Raw genomic sequence first — 23,063 nt, 5'->3', positions numbered from 1 at the left:
CGAGGGAGAGAAGACAACATCATGTTTTTGTTGGCAAAAAGCGAGGAAGCGTTCAATCAGAGAGAAGCACACGATTTGAATTTGATTCAGCTGTTGGATGTGTGTTAATAAAATCAACGTCTGGAGCCAACAAAAACACGAGTCCCTGAGGAAGCAAGAGAGGAGGAGGTGAGTAACCAGAGGAGGAACATAAAGAGAGATGAAAGCAGGTCAGAAACAAGCACCCGACTACCCAGGGTGTCATTTCAGACACTGCCCCGGCTGGGTTTTATGTTAACGGTCCTAAACAGAAGCTGGTGAGAAGAAGGAAAAACTGGATCCTACAGAGGAGGAGGGAGACGGGAAAATATTGAGCAGGATGTGGTGAGAAGTTAAAGGAGAGGAGGAGACGCAGCCCTGTCACAGGAGTCATTTAAGAAGATGGATGTGGGGAATTCATCTCTCTCTTTTTATTTTACCTGGATGTCCCAGGTTGAGTTATGTTTAATGGGAATTTATCGATCTACCGCTTTTGTTTTTTTTGGCTTTGTTTGTGCACCTGAACACACCACTGACTGAAACAACACACTGGTTGAAAAGGCAACAAGTGCCCCTTTATTGCTCCCATATAATAATGAAACTTTCTCCTATGTAAATTTGTCTTTCGTTCTCACACATTAGCTTACACTAAAACTACAGCTGACCATCTCACTGCACTTACTCGACTTATTTTGGTGCATTAATTAAGACACGGCTGCTACAGATCAACCTCAGTCAGTCAGATGACCACTGACGTTTCTTTCTGCATTAAAAATGAATTGAGACAAATGTGACACTTTTTAAATGTGATTACATAATTACATTAGAAACTCATGATAGTTGTCATGAGTTGTCTTCATGAGGTTGTGACAGTTAAATGTCAATTCAGTATAAATTAATAAAGTTATCGGAGCTGTAGCGAAACGTAGACTGAACCAGCATCAAGTTAAACCCTCGATGACCTCTGATGGTGCTCGCAGGACACTACAGGCAAACAAGGCGTTATCTAATTATATATGCATGATTTTTGTGTCAGTTTCAGGAATACAAATCTGAACATGCAATAAAGTCAGGTTTAAAATGTGACATATTACAGTCAGAGGTTTTTACAGTGGTTCTTTTTATCACTTCATAAAACAGAAAATACTGTCAACAGCCTTTAAAAAAATCTACTTTTCCCACATTTTAACAAAATGTTCTATAATTGAATGAAACCTTCAGGATATAGAGAGAAATAAAACTGGGAGGTTTGGTGAATGTAAGTAACACTTATATGTGTATTTTGGATGTTTTCTTTCCAGTAATCTGAAAGACGATTTGTTGTGGAAGCAGCCGTGTTGAGACTAAATCACAGGTGCAGTTTAAACTGACAACACCACAATAGGATTTGAGAGACAATGTGATTTAGTTTCATGCACACACTGTTAGACCTGTTTTAAACCTTACAGCACAGCTGAACTATTGACAGAGCAACAGCTCCTGGTGTGTTTCTACAGTGTGAGACCAGCAGGGGGTGCTGTGACAGGGCTGATGGGACAGAGCTGCTTCCTCCTCCTCTTCTCCTTCATGTTTTTAACACTTTTACCTTCAACAGACCCTAGTAACCAAGTCTGGGTCTGACTTAGTTCCTAACAAGTCTCTGAATATTCAGTCAGTCTGGATTATTCCTGCTGGTCCAAGAGCAAATATTAGACTCAGCTAATTATAAAATGCCTTTGATTTCACAGCTATTTAAACATTACAAAATGACCAACAAGTTCAGATTCTTGTGCTCTTGAATTGAGGCATGAATGTAGTCTGAGGTCAGGTGGAGAGAAGCATCTAAAAACAGCTGAAAGCAGTGAGTAGAAGCTGTCCGTCTGCTACAGCGCTAAAAGAGAGCAGAGCTGGGTCCAAAACGTTCAGAGCTTTGTTTTAATACTGTCAGGTGGATAAGATTCACACACGTACTCCTGATTAAAACGCTCAGCTTCATTTGAACCCTGCAGAGTCAAATAAAGTGCATCAAAAGATGAGCGGAGACAAACATTTGAACCCAGGCTCTGAGCGAGAGGAGCGGAGATGACTGGTGGTTAGAGCTACAGCTACTGAGCAGCAGGAGGCATGAAACACTGGTGAGACATCACACAGGATCGGACACCTTGGGTTTCCCAAGAGCAGCTGAGATCTGCGACCGCCTCGTTCATTTTCTAACTCGTGAAACAAACGCAGGCAGTCGCAGACACTTGGGATACCGGGTACAGATCAGAGGGTATCAGGGATGAATGGTCGGGGGGGTTAAAGGCAGTGTTCCCTGTAAGTCAGCGGTGTCCAGTCCTTGTTTTTGTTCCAGATAATGACTGGAAACTCTGACCAGGAAGTGAAATTAATGTAGTTTTTCGGCCATATTAAATGCTACCTATGGCTAAGTTTAAAACCTATTTACAATACCAAATAAAGCTTGTGGAAACTGTGGCTGCACTGTGACAAAGGACATTTTAAATACACTATCAAGGTTCATCCTCATTTTACTTCAGCTGGAGTCAACTTCTATTGCAGCTACATTTCACAGAATGACTCAGCATCAGGGACTAACTGGCTGAATCCACTTCATGTCGGCTCAGAGAGCAACTGTGACAACATGCAGAGCGAGCAGCTTTTTTTTTAAAAGGGTCATAAGACCAAACGTTTGCAAACAACTGTTAAAGATGGCAAAATCATTTTTCAGATATTAACTGTGTTTTTGAAGCCAAACTATCTATCAAGAGAAAAAAGGAAGATACAGCAACTTAAACACAATCTAGCCTTTTCCCTTTATTTTATGTTATTTCTATGTATTTATCTATTTTAATGTAGTTTTATCCTTTTAAATACTTTTATTCTATTTTCCTTTCTCTTCATTTTTTGTTGTTATGAGCTTGCTGAGCTGCAGGTTTAGGCTCAGTTCAGGTTTTTTTATTGTTTTTTTAATTTATTTTTTTACATAAAACTTTACGAAAACTTTTTTTAACCTTTCTTTTTGTTTATAAAGAGAAATGCACTGTTTTTAGGACATAAGTCTGTTACTCTCTTGACATTGGACAGGACACTCTGGCTCAGAGGAAACTCTGGCAGGTTTAGTTTAGGGATTAGTCACTACTTAATCAAGGTAACGCTATCACACCACGCTAACTGGCTAAAGGTCACTACTAGCACCAGTCAACACACCAACATCACTTCACCACAGCGCTCACTACCACTACACAATGAGGGGAACATGGGGATGAATCGAATCACTACAGATCTTCTCCCTCCCTTTTAGTAATAAATTCCACCCCTTAAAACAACAGTGGTCCGCTTTCCCAAGGCGGCTAGCTACTCGCCAGGTGGTTGTTAAGGCGACAGGTCAGATGTCGTCAATCTGTGGAGACCCAGGGCGAAACATTGGGGTCGAGAGGAGAAGGTTTGAATAAAAAAACAAAACAAAAGCAGCCGTTAATGGAGACAAAAAACTGAAGGTGGGTGAATATTTTCAAAATGAAATCACTATGCATCAGAAAATAAAAATAAAACAAACATCTTATGAAGGTGCTAGCACGATGCAGCTGACACAGCACTGAGCAGAGCTACAGCAGGTACGAATGCAGTTTAACACGGATGAGCTGCAAAGCTGCAGTCTGGGAATCTACTGAGCCCTTTTCAGACATGTAATCTGTAACTCTGCTGACTTCATCTATCTGTTACACTAACGGCTGTAGTGTAAAAACATACAGCAGCCGTGTTGAGACTAATCACAGGCATTCACACACAGACTACGGGATCTTATAAGGGTCAATAAGAGCTTAAGAAATAAATGTGGTGGTATGTCACCCTTAATAAATCTGTAACTAAACAACAGAGGATTGATGGATCAATTAATTAAAAAATAACTTCCAGCCAATCCTCAGTGCTGTTCTTCCAGACCTAGGTCAAACTGAATAAAACAAAAAATAATCAGTTTACAGCTAACCTACAGGAGGCTGGAAAAATATTCAAGACCTCTGCAAATGAAGTTTAAGACTTTAATACCTTCTAAGGCCTTTTCGAGACGTGTAGATACCGGAAAGATGGATGTGATGTCTTAAGTCCTCTACATCCTATTAAAATGAACTAAATCACAGTGTTTCAGGATTCATTAAACTGATCTTATCTTTAGCGTCAAAGATCAGGGCTCAAGGTCCATTTACTCGCTTTTTTAAGGTGGATTAAGGAAAAGATTATTTGTAACCTCCATTTGGTTGAAGGCTTTGTATAAATGAGAGGATAATTAAATTACACATTTATTACAGTTTTCACAAAAAGTAGAAAAAGTCACTAACGCCAAATCTCTACTGTTTTTTTATGTTGCTGTAGTTACTTCAGACCTGAGCAGTGTTGAAAATCTTACGGAAAGTCCCACCTTGTAAGAGAGCAGGGTTGATAATATAATGAAGCACATGTCTGAAAGGGGCTCTGCAGTGATGTGGGTGACAGTTCCCATACAGGTCCAATGTTACAGGACCCACAAAACACGAGAAAGCTTTTCTACACGATGTTTCCAAAAGTGTAAGAGCTACCAGCGATGATGAAAGATGGAGGTCGGAGAACGTCTATCTACAGGTGTTTCTCTAAGATGAACGACTGCATTAGAGGTGAATCCACACCAACCAAACCAACCCACGAGCAACAGAGTGCGAACAGTGAGAAAGAAGAAGAGAAGGACGGCTTAATGCTCAGCCGGGAACTGTCAACAGCCTTTCACACCAAGTTTCATGCATCCTTCCTAAGAGGCGGAGCCTAAGAGACAGGTGCAAAAGTAAGGGAGGTGGGGGTCACATGTGTAAAGGGGGTGGGGTGGGGCTAGTCACCAGGGGCTCCGTGTGCTGCTTGAGCTCCTCCAGATGCTCTAATATATTCTTCTTTGTGATGATGCCCAACACAATCCTGAAACACACACCTGTTACTCGGTAAACTGCCCAAAAACAACAAATAAACAAAAACAAACAAGGAGAGACAGAGAGAGAACAGACAGCAGCAGCACAAAACATACATAACAGGCTGTAACTCAAATTATTAAACAGATAAACTCAGGGTTAACATAAAATCAAGCTCAAATTACACAAATCAATTAACACAAAAACAACAAAACTTGATAAAACTTAAATGTAATAAATTAATTACACGTGTGTTATGAGGAGTAGCATGTAACTCATCTAATAAAATATTATGCATCTTAAGAATTTATGTAAACAAAAATTTAAATTATATCAAATGTAGTTTAAGAAAATGTTTAATTAATGTTCAAGTATAAGTCTGGAGATATTCTATATTTTTCTAGATGTCAACAAATCCAATGACGATCAAAACTAACAATTAACTGATCTTTGTCTTCATATCCAAAGCTTTATCGCTTATTCCACAGTACGACTGAGCTCAAAAACTGATACAAATACATGAAGGAGGTGAACTGATTGCCCTGGGCAACATGTAACATGATTATAATTTACATGAGCACTGTAGTTTGTTTTAAGTTCTGCTGTCATAAATACTCACTAAAGCTGCAAATGTGTATTCATCCCCAGCTTAAAATAGTCCCTAATAAATTGACTATTTACTGTTTAAGTAAGCTTTGATTAAAAGCGAACAGTTTAGAATTAATTCATATATCTGTGACCTGTTTTCAAATGTTACTTCCTGAGTAGAGTATGACGAACAAACACTGTTCGTTTTGATCTTTTCACGAGATTTGTTGCCATTCAGAAAAAAGATAACAACACCAGCCTCATATTTTAAGATGTAATTAAAAAAAACGTAAATATAAAGATGTAAATAAAAAGAAATACTGCTGCACAGCTTCTCTCCAGTGACGGTAATGACTGGTCTGTGTATCAGCACAATCTATCCTGCAGTTCTTACATCACACCAGCAGGTGGCCCTCTGCAAAACCCACGCCTGTAAACTGTAGACTGACCGAGCCTGACAGAGTGTAACAAAATCATGTATTTCCACTCAAGTCTGAGATAGTTTTATATTAAAGGCTCTCAGTTTCAGAACACTAATCGGATGCTTTTCCTGACTCCACTCCCCCAGCACCATACCTGTTATGTAGCTGTAGTTAGTTTCAGCAGCTCAGTCTCTTCTGCTGAGGAGACTGTCTGTTATTGCTCAGTAGGGGGATAAAGGAAGTGCAGCACAGCGGTTAGGCCAGGCCATGCAGATTACAGGGTAAATCCAGGGATCTGGGAGCCCATGCAACACCAGACAGTGTGTACATGTGTTTGTGTGCGACGTTTTGAGTGTAACAACACCAAAAAGAAGGACGGAGAGAAGGATTCATGCCCTCTCCTCTTCCAGCCCGTCTTCTTTCATTCCCTGCTTTTCTTTTTTTTTTCCCCACTTACCCGTTGTGAGTGACCAGGCACTGGCGCAGCCCCAGCTTTCTGAAGATGTCCACCACGATCTCCATGGGTGTGTGGTCGGTGACGGTGAAGGGGCTCATGTCCAGGATGGAGCGCAGCTTGAGGGGCCGGGGGCTGTCGGCCGGCAGGGTGGGTGCGTGCTGAGTGAAGTACACCCTGGAGTTTAACATGATGCCCTCCTGCTTACGACGAGCATTTTCTGATGAGAGAGGAGCAAAAGGTTAACAGATTGCACCTTGGACGTTCACAATTTTGTCTCGCTCTGCCGCGTTACCTATAGCGATAGTGATGTCCCTTCTCAGAGCAAAGCCCACCAGCCTCTGCGACTCCTTGGACACTATAACAGGGAAACCATTATAACTGGTTTCGTTGATGACGCCCTGTAGCTCCTCCACCGTCAGGTCATCCTGCGTCAGCACAGCTAGCGGCGGATCGCTGCGCCGCGGCCTCATCACCTCCCTTGCCAGCGTGGTGTGCGTGAACTCCTCCTTGGCGTCCAGGAACGGGTATCCGTTCAGACGGATGTGGGCCTCGTAGATTCCCTCGCGGCCGAACGCGTCGCCCACCCACTTGCTGGTCATGACAGCGGCCATGAGGGGGACGATGTACTCCAAGCCGCCTGTCAGCTCGAAAACGATGACGACCAGGGAGACGGTCATACGGGTCACGCCGCCTACACAGGAATCGAGACAAAACTGAGCGACTTCTATATTTACCAGAATCAACATGAAGACAAGACGTAAAACTGCATCAGAGAACAAACAGTGCCAACTAACTGTACACTACCACATCACTGTAACGACTGCTGTGTTATCTGCTGACTCACCCAGACATGCCGCAGCCCCCACCATGGCGTAGAGCCCCGGAGTGATGCAGTCAGCTCCGACCTCGCACCACTCTTTGAACAGGAACCAGTCGTGGTGGTAATAGGCCAGCTGCTCCACGGCAATGCCCACAATTCGCCCTGCGATCGCCCCGATGGCCATGCTGGGGATGAACAAGCCCGACGGTACCTGAGGACAAGGAACAGGAGGTTTTAGTGCTGATAAAGACCTGCAGGGTAAAACATCTGCCCTGTTAGGTTAAAAAAAACAAAAACATCCAGGGATCACCTTGAGTCCAAATGTGAATATGGTCATGATGATTTTAAAGATGAGCGCCAGGCAGAGCTGCCACATGGCGGCGTAGACGCCGGGCCCCGCCGGCCGGTTGGGGTTGTCGGTGAAGGCCTTGCTGCCATTCATCTGGCTGCGGTACTGGCAGAGCTGCGAGGACTCCAGTGGGCCGCAGTCGGTGAACAGCTCCTTAATCAGCTCGCTGGTGTTCTGGCGGGTGTACGGGTTCGGGAACGCGACCACAGCCGTGATGGCGGCCACAAGGATCACCTCCAACACTGGGTACTTTCCTGAAGAGAGAGAGATGAACCAACATGTCAGACAGTGGGACATTTTTAGCGCGGCCCAGATCTCTTCACCCTCAACCCGCTACTTGCCGAAGCGTGTGGACTTGCGCCGCCGGCACCAAGCAATGTTGGCTCGGAATGAAGAAGGCTCCCCAGAGACCCCCGAAAACTCCCAGGAGGATGAAAGGGATGAGCTCAAACAGGTACCACGGTGTGTGGTACTCCACGTAGAACAGCACCAGGCGGCTGTTACCGAAGGGATTGATGGACCGCAGCACGAAGGCCGCCACCAGAGCGGCGAAGAAGGAGCGCCACAACGTCTTGAGAGGGAAGTAGTAGCTCACCTGGCGAGTGAGGAGAGTTTATGATTAGCTGTGTGATTTTAGTAATTTTCTGGTCAGTTCATGAGTAGAGAAGGACGTGTGCTTCACCTCCTCCAAGCTGAAGAGAACTCCTCCTATCGGGGCTCCAAAAGCCACAGACACCCCGGCCGCCGACGCAGCAGAGAGAACCTGAGAGGAAAAAACAAACGCACCTCAGCTGACGTGACGGCTTCTTAAATGCAGCCACAAACAACCACATTTTACTCTGAAACACTGATGTTAACATCAGATATCTCACCTCTCGTTTCTTCGCCTCGTTCTTGCTGTACTTTGGGAAGAGGTAGGAGAAGATGTTCCCACAGCAGCAGGCCACGTGGACCAGGGGTCCCTCTTTCCCCAGGCTGAGGCCGGACGCCACAGCCAGCACCAGAGTGATGGTCTTGATCATCAGGGTCCACTTGCCCAGGTAGCCCCGGATGATGAACCCACTCAGGATGGTCTTGATCTGTGTGGGGAAAGAGGTGGGACCAGAGGTGTGAGGAGGGACACCGTGTGCGTCTGCGTCTGATCTTTACGGCCAACGCACTCAAAGTCACCGACTACCACACACTTTCCTCAGCAATGCACTACTAGCTTTCTTGTTCCCATGGCAACAAAAAGGAAAGGAAAGCTCAGAGTGCTAACCTCAAAATTGCTTTTTCACAGAGCGGTCAAACCTGTCACATCTCCCTCCTGCCCGCTGAATTAACAATTTTAAGCCACTTCAAGACATTAAGGAAAACCCACAAGCGTGAAAACACAGTGGGTGGAGAGTGCACATAACCAATTATACCACACAGAGTCACAGAGAGTCAGAGGCAGCTGCAGAGATTTATAGACCTTTTTTGTATTTTGTGTGCCGCTCTTTGTTTCTGACACCCGGAGAAAATCGATCAGATGTGAGAAAATGAGAGAACTGAGGGATAAAAGAGAGTCTAAAGACAAACTCCTTTACTCACTCTGAAAGAGAAAGACACTAAAAGAGACTGATGGCAAAGTAGTTTAAGAAGTGGCAACTCATTTCCCTAACAAGTATACGTGTATGTTCAAAACTACTTTATGTTTGAAATGTTGCCACTCTAAAGCCAATTTTCATGTCTCGGCTCCTGGAGTTTCCTGCAAGGACTTCAATGCAAAACCAAAGAGAGGCTTCAAAACGAACTCTGCAAGCGGCTGCTCGCAAGTTTCAATCGTACTTTTTCTGAGAGCACCATTTTCCTCACCTCAGGGATCCCAGAGCCGCAGGCGTAGGGAGCAAACACCTTTACCAGACAGACAGCCAGGAAGGCGAAGGACAGCGCCCAGTAGATGTACATGAAGTAGTTCATAATGTACGAGCCGGGACCCTGCAGAGAGGAGAGGTGGTGAAGTAAAAGAATCAACACAGTGAAAAGCTCTGGCACCAGGTATCATTCAGTGTAATGTCTGGATGTGACTGAGAGCACTGGCAGGCATGCATGTGTGCTGTGAGTGGTAGAGATGTAAATTATCTGCTGCATTCAGGTCATGAGGAAAAGGCTTTTAGAGCCACTGTTTCTCAAGCACTGAGCCTGTTTAACACGTTCCACAACTGAGGCTGATCTACCTGAATAAAAACAAATGGAAAACTTTTTATCATTAGAATTTTTGAAAATGAAAATGATGATAATCAAAAAGAAAACCGTCTTATCGTTCAATATACACATTAAATGTTTATTTAGATGTAATTCTTTTACATATAAGCACCAAACAGGTGGTAGGAGATTAAAACTATGAATACATGGAGACATTTTCTCCAGCTTCTGATCATTATTCTCACTTTAACACTAACACATTAACAGAGACATCACTTTAACACATTATTATTATTATATACAGGTGTGTTTGGCCCTCTCATTTCTTTTTGCATTTTTCCTCATTTGGTGTTGTAGTTCATTAAATTGTTTGATTTCTGAAATAATTAGATAATGTAATGATGTAACTGTAAGTTCTAAAAAAAACTCAGTATGAAGAGGAATAGCTAACAGGAAGAAATAAAGGCAGATAAAAAAACACATTGATGAGTAGAAATGCCTCTACTGTGGTAGTTCACATGATAAGTTCAGTTCAGATATACTTATAAAGGAAGGGAGAGTAAAATAAAAGGCCTGGTTCTCTCTGAGGTTGATGTAATTAATCAAAATATTTGAGATTTAAGCAACTGAGAAAAGCTGCTGTAGTGACTGAGGGGCCTCTGGTGTGCCTGTGTTAGTCTACCTCAGCCTGCCCCAGTATTAGCTCAGCCCAGCTCTTCCACTGAGGACACTTGTCCCGCTCAGCGAAGGTGGTCTCATTGGACGTCCAGCAGCACTGCTCGTGGTTGAACCACATGGCGCTCAGACACACGCCCTCCTTCAGGTCGTTCATCCAATCAGCAGCAATGTCAATCAGGCCAGCCAAAGCACCTGACAGGAAGAAGGAGGAAGGAAAAGAGGTGGGGCAAAGAAGTGAAGGCAGTGAGGAGAGAGGTGGAAGGAGAGAAAAAAGAGAAAGGTATTTGTGGGCAGTTAGCATGCAAGTTTTAGCAGCCAGATTTACTGTATGTGAGGCTGTTATCAATGTCGCTCAAAAACACAAAATTAAACTGTGTTCAAGCTGCAACATGGAGGACTTTTGCCTTTATAACCCATCCTTTTATCTGCATCCTTCTCCTAAAATTTTGAACTAATCCTGACAGACAAAGAACAGGGACAGCTCCAGGCACACTCCCTAAATATTTACCTACATAAATGCAAAATGGAACCAAAATCACTACAAGACTGTTACTCTACGCACATCTGAAGGCAGAGACTCCTCAGAAACGACATATTAAAAATCAGTGATGGTCTGAAACAGTTAAAATCCTAAGGGTCTACATGTTCCAGGTCAGATGAGTCTTTATCAGATGTGTAACAGGCTCATTTAGGCAGAAAATGCCAGTCTAGTCTAGTCCTGTTATGATTTCCAAATAATATGCATGATTTGAGTAAGAGCAGGGGAACACTGTGAACCCATTCCTCTTTTCTCTTTCTTTCTAAGTTAAGAAGAAGTTTTCCTACAAAAAAAAGCAACTTGACTACCTGATCCTCACAGTGTGGTACAAAGGCTGTTTGGTTTTCTTTCTTTTGCTAGCCATAAAAGCAGAAAATATTTGATGATATATTTGCAGATTAGAGGACTTAGTTCTGTCTGGTGAAGCTCTGCGAGGGGAGAGAGAGAGAGTGCGCTTATGAGAGTGGGTAAATGAGAGCAAAAGACAGACCAGGAGGAAGACTGAGCGTGAGCTGCCTGAGGCGAAGCATGTGAGAGTCACCAGCAGAGGAGACTGCACACGCAGCAGTGTGTGAGCAAGTGAGCGTTACCTGAGGCCAAACCGGTGAGCGTCACCACCAGCCACCCGGACCAGGCGTCGTACAGGCTCTTTGTGAACTCCCATGCTGACTCCTTTTTCTTACTGTTAATCTAAAAGAAAAAAATAATAAGATGCATTAATAATAATACAGGAAATACAACTCTCAAGGCTGAGATGTTGTACTTTTACTGGCAGTGATGCAAGTGGGTCAAAGGTTTATAACAACAGTGATAACTAATCTACTCTTGTGGCACGATTTCCACTGTTGCTTCAATAAAAAGGTTGATTATGCTGCTTCCTGTCAGATGGGCAAACAGGTTATGAAAACAGTGTTTGACAAAGGATTCAAATAACATTCAAATTCTCAGGGTTATCATTTCCAGAAGGCCTGCGCTAAAACGCTTCTAGAAAGCAGGGCAGGAAAACTGAGTCAATATTTGGATAAAACTATTGACAGAGAGAGAGGGTGAAGCTGACAGTTTATTGTGGGTTCATTCACTCTGGTTCATTAATGACATTTGTACAACTGCATCTGCACTGAGCATGAAAGTTCATTCATGACCTTGGACACAGGGAATTTATTTTCTGTCAAACTCTACAATAAAAGACAATTTTAGAAATAGTGACTAATTAATCTTTATTTCAAGGCTGAAAACTTTCGTTTTTTAATATGTGGCAACATCTATGATATTACATTCTTTTTCCTTGGATTTCCTGTTGATGAAGTTTTAATGTATGAGGGTAGTTTGAGCTATTTTTATCACCTGGTTCTTCTGCTGCTGCTGATGCAGGAAACACTTAACACATCACTTCCTGTTTCAGCAGAGGATTTTTTCGCTGATACAGATAACGTGAGAGCTTCATGAACTAGAAACAGGCCAAGCCACAAAAATATCTGAGAGTGCTGAGTGTCAATTTGAAAGACTAGTTGCAAAATGCATCCAAGTGGACTGTCTCAACTGAAAAAAATGCGGAAGAGAAACTAAGGAGACGGTGTGATGCAAGGGGAGGACATGACGACCAAACAAATCAGGTATGAAAAGTGGGATTTGTAGGATTTGAGGCGTCCTCACCTTCCTGTGTCTCTCGCGGTCCTTGCACTTCTCTCGCACCCAGTCGATGGTGTGGAAGTCGTCATAGGTCCCCACACCAGGTATGGGCTCCTCTAGGAAGTCCAACAGGTGAGTGGAGCTGCTGGCGGCTCCGCCCCCGTTAGACATGGCGTAGTTAGACCCTGAAGGAGGAGAAACAGACAGTGAGGCTTGATTAAACTATACAAGCCGTGTATACACACACAAATGCTTATTTCAGTAGAGAAACCTGTCTGAAGTCTCTGTTTGGCGAGCTAGATCCGTCTCTCTGCGACATGGATCAGTGAGAAGCAAAGACAATCAATTATTTTTTCTGTGCTAAAACAACAAAGAAAAGCTTGTGCTGTGATGTTTTGGCCATGTTTCTCTCCTCGTACATCTGATCCTTATAAATGATCCCGCAAAAAACAAAGATATCTATCACCGCACTGCCTGCTGCTGGCTGCACATCAGAGCTACATCGTTAACCCGGCCCGTCAGAGACACTGCAGAGCTCACCACACAGTTCGCCAGCTGAGATATAACGAGAGCGTCTGCTATGCTGAGAGATCAGCACGAGGCCTGCGATCCGTCACCTCATCTGGAACAAAAAAAGGCACTTTGGTAGGAGAGGTTTACGTGCCCTACTGGAACATTTGAATGAGCAAACAGTGCTGAAATAACCTGGAGGAAATCTCTTAACCATATCTGATACTAACAGTCACACCTACAACCAGAGCATTTGGGGTGAAGTAAGCCGCTCGTGGGCACCTTGACGGAGCAGATTCTTCCTGCTGATCTGACGTGCAGATCACTGTGTGGGGGTGGATGTGCACACGTACGCATATGATCTTTTATATTTTACAATTTGTACATCTAAATAATCAAATCAACTTCTACTAAATGCTGTTTCTGTCCAAACCCAATCTGTTAGATTTAAAAATGAGAGTAAAAGCAATTTAATTACAGTTTAAAACCTTTAAACAGATGCCTACTTCCTTTCATTTTCTTGGAGCCTTATCTTGGATGTCTGGCAGTCTCATTAGCACTGGTCTGATTCTATCAGCACACTGCAGACCGCAGGACAATATGATCGTCTATAGGCACCAATAACCAGCTCAGCAATGACTTCAACATGACCGGGATTAGTCACAGCACATATTAACGATTAAACTGGAGGTCGACCGATAGTGGATTTTTAAAGGCCAATATAATAACGATAGTTTGAAGCAGGAAAAAGCCGATTAATCGGTCGACCTCTAGGTTAAACATTTAGAAATACAAAGCACACATTGTCTGATGCCCTTTAAAAGACTGAGCTGAAAGTAGAAAATAGATGAGTACAGTGACTTTGCTCATAACGATGACAGGAGTTACAAATGTCATTTGTTACGTCTGATCTGTTCTGGCTGGATGCACAGATTCAATATGAGAAGGAACAGTGAAATATAATGGCTGACTCTCATTTACACACACACACACACACACACACACACACACACACACACACATACACACTGTGACTATAACAGAGCAGCCTAAAGGGTTCTTCTCTTTCTCTTATCTGGAAAACATCACTGGATTTACATGGCGTTCATTTGGCTTTGTCAGCTGAGATGGCTGCATGACAAGAAATTACTTTATGTAAAAATAAAGTGGAAACAGGATATGTAGTAATATAGTTCTGAGTCAGCAGTGGCATAGCTAAACATCTTTATAATCTTCTATTCCAATATTCAAGTATAAGAGGCCATTTCATCAACTTTAAAATGCTCCGTCACATGTTTAATCAGGCACAAAGTGCATTTGATAAATTAGGGAGGACCCGACATTTGTCAGAGAGGCTGAGCCAAAGCCTCCTACTTGTGATGACACAAATATGTGAGACTTCTTCATCTGCAACACAAAGGCGGCACTGTGTGCAACAATGACAAAAGGGAGACACAGGGCAACAGTTAAAGCTTCTGTTTAAAGTGTTTAAAGGATCACAAAGGAAAATATGTGCTATTGGTCCAAATAATTAGGTGACACACCACAAGCATGACTTGTTTCTCCTGTCTGTGTACGATCAGCGATATGAGATTCATCTATCCAAACATGGGTGTAATTACCGTGTGCGTTCACGTTAACAATAGAGCTAAAGGTGCATGTGCTACCTGAGCAAGGTAAATCTTACAAATATGGTTAAAGCATGGGTCAAACCAGGGCCATAAAACAGATTATAAAATGGAATCAACACATCTTCATCCTTTCAAGAATGACCACACTCTAACCACTACACCCTTATCATATAGTCATTTGATAACACAACGCACCTGGAGAATCATTCACAACAGATGGGACAGATTATAAGCAGCGTAAACTAGAAAGCTTCCACATATCAAACCACATTCATCTCAATTTAGAATAAAGCTTTTGCATGCTAGTAAACATCTTCTCCCTGACAGAAGCAGAGGATGAAGCCAGTTTCCCAAAGACATCCCACACTACGAATGTGGGCCATGGCAGAGTGTTTGAAAGTGCAGCTTATTAGCTCATATCATCCCGTCTTTGATGTCTTCTGACAGGATGTGGGAGAGGAGAAATAAGTCGCTTCGGTGGGAATCTGTGTGAGAAGCGGGGACAAAAACATCCGAGTACAGCTTTCATCTGACCGACTGACATGCACTGTATCCTGTCCAGTTAGGAGGAAGGAAACTGAGAGTGTTAGCTACTATTGTCGTTGTTGTGGAGTCAGCAACAGTAAGAGTATAAGGCTTGGCAGGGAGGCTGATACTATCCTTTTCCCTTTTGATTTCAGGGTGACGGCTGCAGTCTGCACTGCTGGGACGAACGGGTGTGTGTGTGTGTGTGTTGGAGTGAAGGGGAGGTGGGACGGTGATGACTCAATTGTTGACTCAACAACAGTAGCAGTCTGATATGAAGCTCTGCGTTTTAGCCGATGACTGAGACATGAACTTTGTTACCTATTAAAAACAACTATAAAACAGTTGCTCTAGTGACTTCATAACTCCACCTAATTTAAAGGAACATTTTTCGGTGACATTTTATTCTATGGCTCCTATATTTTTCAGTCAATATCCTGGAAACGTTCCCTATAATCCCTTAAAAGTAGCTAGTACGTAGCTTTAATTATCAGGATATTTCCATGAAAAAACGATGCAGTGTGGTGGGAAAGTGTCAGGTCTTTCCAGAGTTTACTTCTCCTGTCAAGAGAAGAGCTGCCATAATAAATCTTGCTCTGAAAGGACTGGGCAGCCTGTTCCTGTCACTGTGTCTCGAGCTGTGAGCACAGAGTTTCTGACACCCTGAGCCAAGGAAAGAGAGAAGAGAGCCAGAAAGTTTTCTACATAATCACCAGGATTGGTATGGATGGAAGACACTGCGTATATATAGATTTTTTAATAGGTCTTTCAAACCAAATATTGTATGAGACAGTGACAGTAATGAAAGTTCATCTTGGTGAATCTTAATGTGTGTATACTGGTGACAAATTAAATAATGGACAATAAACACAGTTAAAAAATAAGGCGCAAAAATTTTCATGTGTTTGCTACAAGTGCCCCATGATGAAAAACCCAATAGAAACCTTATAATAGACACTGACTGCAAATATTTAATTGTTTCAATAAATCTGCTCCTGAAAGACAAACACTAACATTAACCCAGGCTTTAAAATAACAGACTGCTGCTCTACACTGCAGTAACTACAGATAAATTTACAGCTCACAATTAAGTACAAAGACGCTGTGGCTGATTTGGAATGGAACATTTTCAGCTTCCAGGAAGAAAACAGGGGAACTGACTAATGAGAAACCAGACGAGCTCCTCCTGATGATGCTGGCACCCATCAGCCGAGGTGGGAGCGTGGAGCCAAGAGAGGGTGATGCCACGGAAAACAGAAACCGAGGGGGGGGGGGGCTGCGTGCGAGCATGTCGCCAGCGTCACACCAGCGATGGTTCAGACACACACACACACATAAAAATAAGACTTCAGTGTCTCTCCCCTGTGCATCAGTGCAGTGACGCTGTCGATTCTGCTCAGCCTGCATCTAGGACAAGAAGCCACGTCAGTGCACACACAGGCATGCTGACTGTCAATAACACCACTTCTCTAAATGAACAGCAATGAGGTGAGACATGACCAGCAGCCAACTGCTTGTTCAGAGGTTTCTGACTGGGAGAAAAAAAAAAGGCTAACAACCATCTTTGCATTCCTGCGTATTAGTCCTACTCTACTACTGTTGAGTAAATCAGATCAGGGAGGTTTAGAGGTAGCTGGCTGGGACACTGTGGGTCAACGAAGTTGGAGTAGGGTTAGTCTGCTCAGCCATCATGTGATCAGCATCATAAACTGACCCCGGCAACCTCCTTATGGCCTGAGGAGGACCTGCTGTTGACCAGACTGGAGGAATCCACGAAAGGCTGATGGATGACTGATCCGAGTCCAATCAACAGCTTGAGGACTCCAAAGTTTACCATGTGTGTTTACGTACTTCATGCTGGCTTTACTAGCTGCGACAGGTCTCAGTGTTTAAGTGCATAGCTGTAAACACAGCGTATGTTCTTTCTCACTTGCTATTAAAGCTTGAACATAAAAAAAAGACAGAAGATAAATGGGCACAGCAACTTCAACGCACAAGACAGACAGAACAGAAAGAGAGAGATGAATGTGCGAAAAAATGTGGTCGCCCAGAATGCAGAAGAAACTGTGAGAGGACCACACGCTGTGCTGAAGATGGGGAAACCCTTCGTCCGCAAGAGAGAGGAAATAAAAGCGTAGATGTCAGGGATGTCTGTGGGGCCGAGGCTGTTGCACAAAGTGGATGCAGGCAGCAGCGGATGTGTCCAAAAACTCACCGGGGGGGGGGGCTTATGTTTCTGCTCACTCACTGTAAAAATCTAACAAGGCCTGGAGGAACCAAAATGCACGGGACAACTCCCTGGACGGCACGCAGTAAAGACAAACAATGGCACAGAGCGAGGACTCACATGTGATGTGAAAAAAGAGGCGATGTTTTGTCTGATCTGCCTTCATCCTACAGACTGTGGAGGTGACGTCCTGAATCTGGCCAACAGGTGTCCTCACACTGCAGGAAGGTTGCTTTGGCAACAAACAGCGCAGATCTGTGAGCATCAACAGCCTGTGCATGTGTTTCTGCAGGGGGGGCATTAAAATGGATGCCCATGATGGTCCCTTTAGTCGCTGCTGCTACTTAAAGGCCCGAACACAAGCCTTCATACTAAACCAGTCCCCTCTCTTTATCTCTTTATCTCTGGCTGACGTGCAAACACAGTGCTGGTTAATCATCGACACAGAAGTGCATGGTGAAACGAGCTAGCTGTTTTCCCTGCCACAGAACACGCAGCGCTGTCATTAGCACTGGCAGCCTCCAAATCCATACTGCCTCTCCGGTTTCCATGCATCGTGAGCTGCAGGAGGAAGAGGCAGCGTTTGCTTAACCTGCTCTGTGTCTGCCTGCCATATGGTTACATTCACTCACTGTACAAGAAGAAGGGAGGCCGGCCTCTGTCAGCGGGAGGGAACCGGAGGGAAAGGGGGGAGAAAGAGAAGAGGGAATGTGGCGTACCTTTTCTAGGGATCTCCTGCAGGGGGATGGTGTCCCCTCCCCCGTCGTAGGGCAAATAGGGGTCGGCCGCCGCGTCCTCCTCCTCCATGTCTGACAGCTGAGACGAGGCTAAGCTAAAGCTAGGGCTCGCACTACGCAGTGCTCACTGCGTGTGTGTCGGTCGCTGCCGCTGCCATGTTTACCAGAGGACGACAAGCGGGGGCTGTGTGAGTGAGTGTGTGTGTGTGTGTGTGTGTGTTTGAGAGAAAGAATGTGTGTGATGAGTGTGTGACTGCACAGTCCTCTCTCTCTCTCTCCCCCCTCCCCTTTCTTTCTGGCTCTCTCTCCACTGCAGCAGCTGACTGCTAGAGCTGATGATGTCATCACACACACACACACACACACAGGGAAAGACGATCACACCAGGCCGGACAGCCCTGCCTGCTTGGTTGCTAGGGGAGATCAGTGAGCCCTGCCTGTAAGGGAGAGACCACGGTGCCGGGGGTGTGACAAAATGGAACATTCCATTCTGAGCAAGTGCAGGGGAGTTTAATGTGAGGAGGACAAATGGACGTTTTAATAGCTTAGGTATTAATGGAGCGGGCTGAGCGGCTTGGTCAGGTGGATAATTATAAAAGAGCTGTAAATATTAGTCAGCATTATCTGGCAACATTTTTAAGGAAAAGGGGCAAAAAATTAAGTTTCCACCCTCTCAAATGTGAATGATTTTTTTCTAACTTTGGTTTAGGCTGTTGAGCGCCCTGAAGTAAGGGTGGCTTATTTATTAAATATTAATTGTTACAATGCTACTAACGTTTGTTACCCCCAGTTGCATTAGCACTAACGTTCAACAGGTATCGTCAATTTCACGATATCGCGAGAACAAACGTGTCTCGATATTGTCGTGGACCTGGATGGTAACAAACGGTCTTCTGGTCTTTGGGGAATTTGACTGACTGTTTTTTGAAGTTTATTATCCAACTGACTTTTAAAAAATTATTGGGATATTATTGTATCATGAGATTTTGATATTGTTACATCCCTAATCCAAAAATATCCCTGCATAAATAAACTTTAAGTGTCATTATGCAAGGGCTGTTATCACATTAAATGAATAAAATTCTTTATTACATTTGGCCTTCATTAAACAGGGGTTCCTGAAAAATCTCAAAAAGTTCAGACATTGTTATTGTAACGTCAGAAACATCTGCATTCTCTCTGCAGTCTCTTGTCTCAACAACATCTCTCTCTCTCTCTTTCTCTTCTTTCATTCCTCTTTTCCACATCTTTCCCACAAATATGGACTTTCAGTGTAAACTGGCTATTTACTCCTGACATGTAATCGGATAATGCTGTGGGCAGGACACTCAGCCAGACTACAAGCTGATCAGCCGACGTCTGCTTTCAAGATGTTGGACTGGGCTCTGGAAACTTGTGACAGGCATTTTTTTTTTTTTTTTAGCATTTTCTGACATTTTATAAACCAGATTAATTCATTACAGGAAGGGATGCACCAATGCCATACACTGGATCAGTTTAAAGGTCAATATAATGTAATCTAGATTTGTCAACTCACACTAAATAGAGTTTCTTGATCAGTGTTATTCCAGAGCTGGCATCAGGTGAGCAAAACTCAGACCTGTGCATTTGTAGCTGTAACCCTAGAAGATGAACCTTTCCACAGCGGCAATTCGCCAGTTCAGCTCAAAATCACTTCACCTTTTCATGGATGAAATGAAAGAAAGCTTTGTGACTGTACAAAAAAGAAATATATACCCATGAGAGTTATGAGCCTTGTCTGCAGAAAGCAAAGAGAAAATGAACTGCAGCAGGACAGAATAAGCAAAAAGTGTCTCGAATGTCAGAAACACAGCAATTGCTCAATCCTCCTCTCTTGTATTGAGTCTACAGGGAGGATATGAAACTACCTCATGTGAGATATCATCCTCCTTATAACATCTGTGACATAAAGTAAGACAGACTTAACTAACTGTTACACAAACGTGCACCCCCTACTCTCCACTGTTGCATTTCATGGGTAAAATCCAGTCACTGTATTTGAAGGTGTTGTGTAAACTTGGTGTAATCATGTGTAGGTAAGTCATGTCCTTCACATCCCTCACTGTTCCCAGGGTAAAACAATGGGACACTGACATTTCACAAGCTGTAATTTAGCCATGACGTAAACAACAGCCTGTCATATCTTAGACCTCCATGGCCCCTTACCTTTCAGCAGGGCTCCTGTTGCTAGGCAATGGCACAGGTGTTGTTGGCCATAGTTTGTTACCACCCTCCTCAGCAAGTCCCGTCAAGACAACAAAACCACAAATATAAAGTTTCAAACAGCACAGTCTTTCCAGTTTTTGTAATCCAGGGAGTTAAAAGAAACAAGACTAAATCCGTTTCAGCTCAAGAACCCAAGGTTTCCAAAGCACCGCTGTATCTATCTCCTCCTTTACTTCTTCTAAGCAGACAAAAAGTTTCAGCAAAAATCTCCATGGGGCTGCGGAGTGAGCCAGCCCCCTGCTCACACTGCAGAGTTGGCCGAGAGGAGGGCTTTACAGGCTTTTCTGTGAACCCACCCCTCACTACTACGTAAAAATAGCTCAAGGAGACAGAGACAGATTTCCTGAAACACTAGCTCACACCGGCTGGCAGTCAAACTGGTTCACTGGGAATGTCAGCGCACGTTTAGGTGTTGCATACAAATCCAGACTGACGAGACAGGTAGGTGAAGCCCAGGTATTTGGCAGGAGTAAATTACAATATGGTCCAAGATATTAAACTATAAACAGGCAAAATAGCAGCTGTACCTGATTAAACCAAAACAGTTTTCATTAGTAGCATCCGTTATCTGTGTGTGTGGTGTATCTGCTTGTTGCAACGTTTCCCTGAAGCTCCCTGTGTATGTGCACTGACAGTATAAGTGCTGATAGGTTAAGGTTACTCTCTGCTTTCACCTTTTGTGGTCAACTGCCCCGAGGTCCAGTTTCAGAGTAAAAGAATAAGAGGCTAATCACCAGGCAGAGACTGGAGACACTGAAATGTGAGCCAGTCGCTCTTACATAAACACACATACACAACCTCTGATACATCTCGTAATAACGCTGATTCGACAAAGACAAAATACAAAACTCACAAAGACTGTACAAGCAGCAAAAATCATCTGCAACAGCTTCGCAGAGGATCATGTAAACATTCACACTTGTCTGTGACATGATGATGCTAAAATGTGAGACTGAATTCCTCTCAGCCTTTGCTTCACTTTCAGATCAACACCGCACGTTAACCTGCTGACCAACTGAATCTTAGCATGTTAGACTAAAATGAAAACACCCAAAGTTTTAGAGCGTTGCCATCGTAAAATACAGAATGCAAGGTACAAACTGTGTGTAATACAGCAAGGCCAATATTAGGGTTATAACTTGGCTGATAAGTAACAAGAAATTGCAGTGTAGAAATGTCAAACTGGAAGCTAATAAGCTAATATGCTCAATATTATGCAGCACCACCTCCAGGCTAAACATGTCTCATCCTTCTGCTGCTAAGAATAAAGAGGAGTCGCTCTGTTTTTCATTCTTCCAAATTTGTTTTACTGGTGTGAAATGAGCATTACAGCCTAGCCAACTTGACTTTGTTCTCTACATGCTGTTCTCTACACTGTTCATGGTCGCTCATACAGTCAAGTCATCTGTGTGTGTGTGTGTGTGTGTGTGTGTGTGTGTGTCCTGCTGAGTAGCAGTCACCCACAGTCTCCTCTTCAATAATAAATAGGCTGAGTCTAGACTCTGGAGAAGTTATATCACTGCTGTTCATGCAAATCATACAAACCAGAAATCAATGGAAATCAATCAATCACTCTAGATGCAGATGTATACACACATAATAATCATATGTGTTAAAGTGCTGCAGAGAAGAAAAAGTACTAGAGATACCACTCACAGCTATTCAATGTTAAAAGAATGTGTTGTGTTATAAATCTTTCTCCATCAAGTTTTTAGCCTCTTAGCGTTGGAATTTTGCTTCAACAGATATATTCTGGTTTTTGTGCGAACCATGTAAGTGCCCCATGACTTGTCAGTGCAAAACAGGAACAACTGATCACACTTAAACTGAGAAAAGTTGCTCCAGAGGAAAAAGGGAAGATGACAGATAATAGTCAAGTAAGTGTAAGTGTAAGTGAAAGATCTGTGTCAACTGGTCCATTTCACTTTCACCACAGTCTTTTAAATAAATGTTTTTTTTTAACACGTACTGTACCTTTACTCTAAACCCTGTCTGCAGCCCCGAAAACATTAAACTGAATCAAATAAAGGCAGTTAATCCAATTCAAACAGACAGACAATACCCTCTCTGCTCAGCAAACACTTAAAACAGAGTTTAAACAGGACAGTGGGGTTTTTTATATCCCTCACATAAACACACTAGGTTTGTCGACTTCAATATACTCATTCTGCATTCAAAGACAGCAGGGATTTCACACAAAATCAAACCAGCAGATTTTCACTGTGAGAACAGTGTAATCAAATACAAGCCATTGTGTGTTTGGAGAGCCAAGTTCAACACTTCTAACACAACCCCCAGCCTGTGTGTCTTCGGTTTGATCAGCTGCAAGTCATAGCTAAGACACTGGGGGAAACATGAGAGGAATCAGCATATTTACTCAAACAGTGAAGAGCAAACAGGATGCAGCGGATCAGATGTGGACGGGACACCAGATATACCGGTCAGAGCGCCACTGAGCTGCTGAATGAATGAGAAACAGGTGTCGAAACAGAAGTCTAACTATGAATGAAATGATGATCTAACTTATCTAACACAGCAGAAAACACAATGGCACAACACAATGCTCTTTTAAAACCGCATCATAAACATGACAGTTTGATTCAATAAGCTA

The 23,063-nt window shown here is 43.3% G+C and overlaps 1 protein-coding gene across 1 annotated transcript in view; it reads right to left on the bottom strand.

Moving 5' to 3' along the window:
- clcn3 (chloride channel 3) overlaps positions 1-23,063 on the bottom strand; it is a 35,493-nt gene that overhangs the window by 3,358 nt on the left and 9,072 nt on the right. The window contains 13 exon segments of the mRNA XM_018677277.2: positions 4,863-4,938; positions 6,396-6,612; positions 6,688-7,086; positions 7,240-7,426; positions 7,526-7,818; positions 7,906-7,951; positions 7,953-8,159; positions 8,247-8,327; positions 8,437-8,643; positions 9,401-9,523; positions 10,413-10,600; positions 11,537-11,636; positions 12,600-12,760. Of these exon segments, the coding sequence (XP_018532793.1) occupies positions 4,863-4,938; positions 6,396-6,612; positions 6,688-7,086; positions 7,240-7,426; positions 7,526-7,818; positions 7,906-7,951; positions 7,953-8,159; positions 8,247-8,327; positions 8,437-8,643; positions 9,401-9,523; positions 10,413-10,600; positions 11,537-11,636; positions 12,600-12,760 (2,285 nt within the window).

The sequence above is a fragment of the Lates calcarifer genome, linkage group LG14 (assembly GCF_001640805.2).
Source record: "Lates calcarifer isolate ASB-BC8 linkage group LG14, TLL_Latcal_v3, whole genome shotgun sequence".
Classification (NCBI taxonomy): domain Eukaryota; kingdom Metazoa; phylum Chordata; class Actinopteri; family Centropomidae; genus Lates; species Lates calcarifer.
This window is presented reverse-complemented; position numbering and strand designations above follow the sequence as displayed.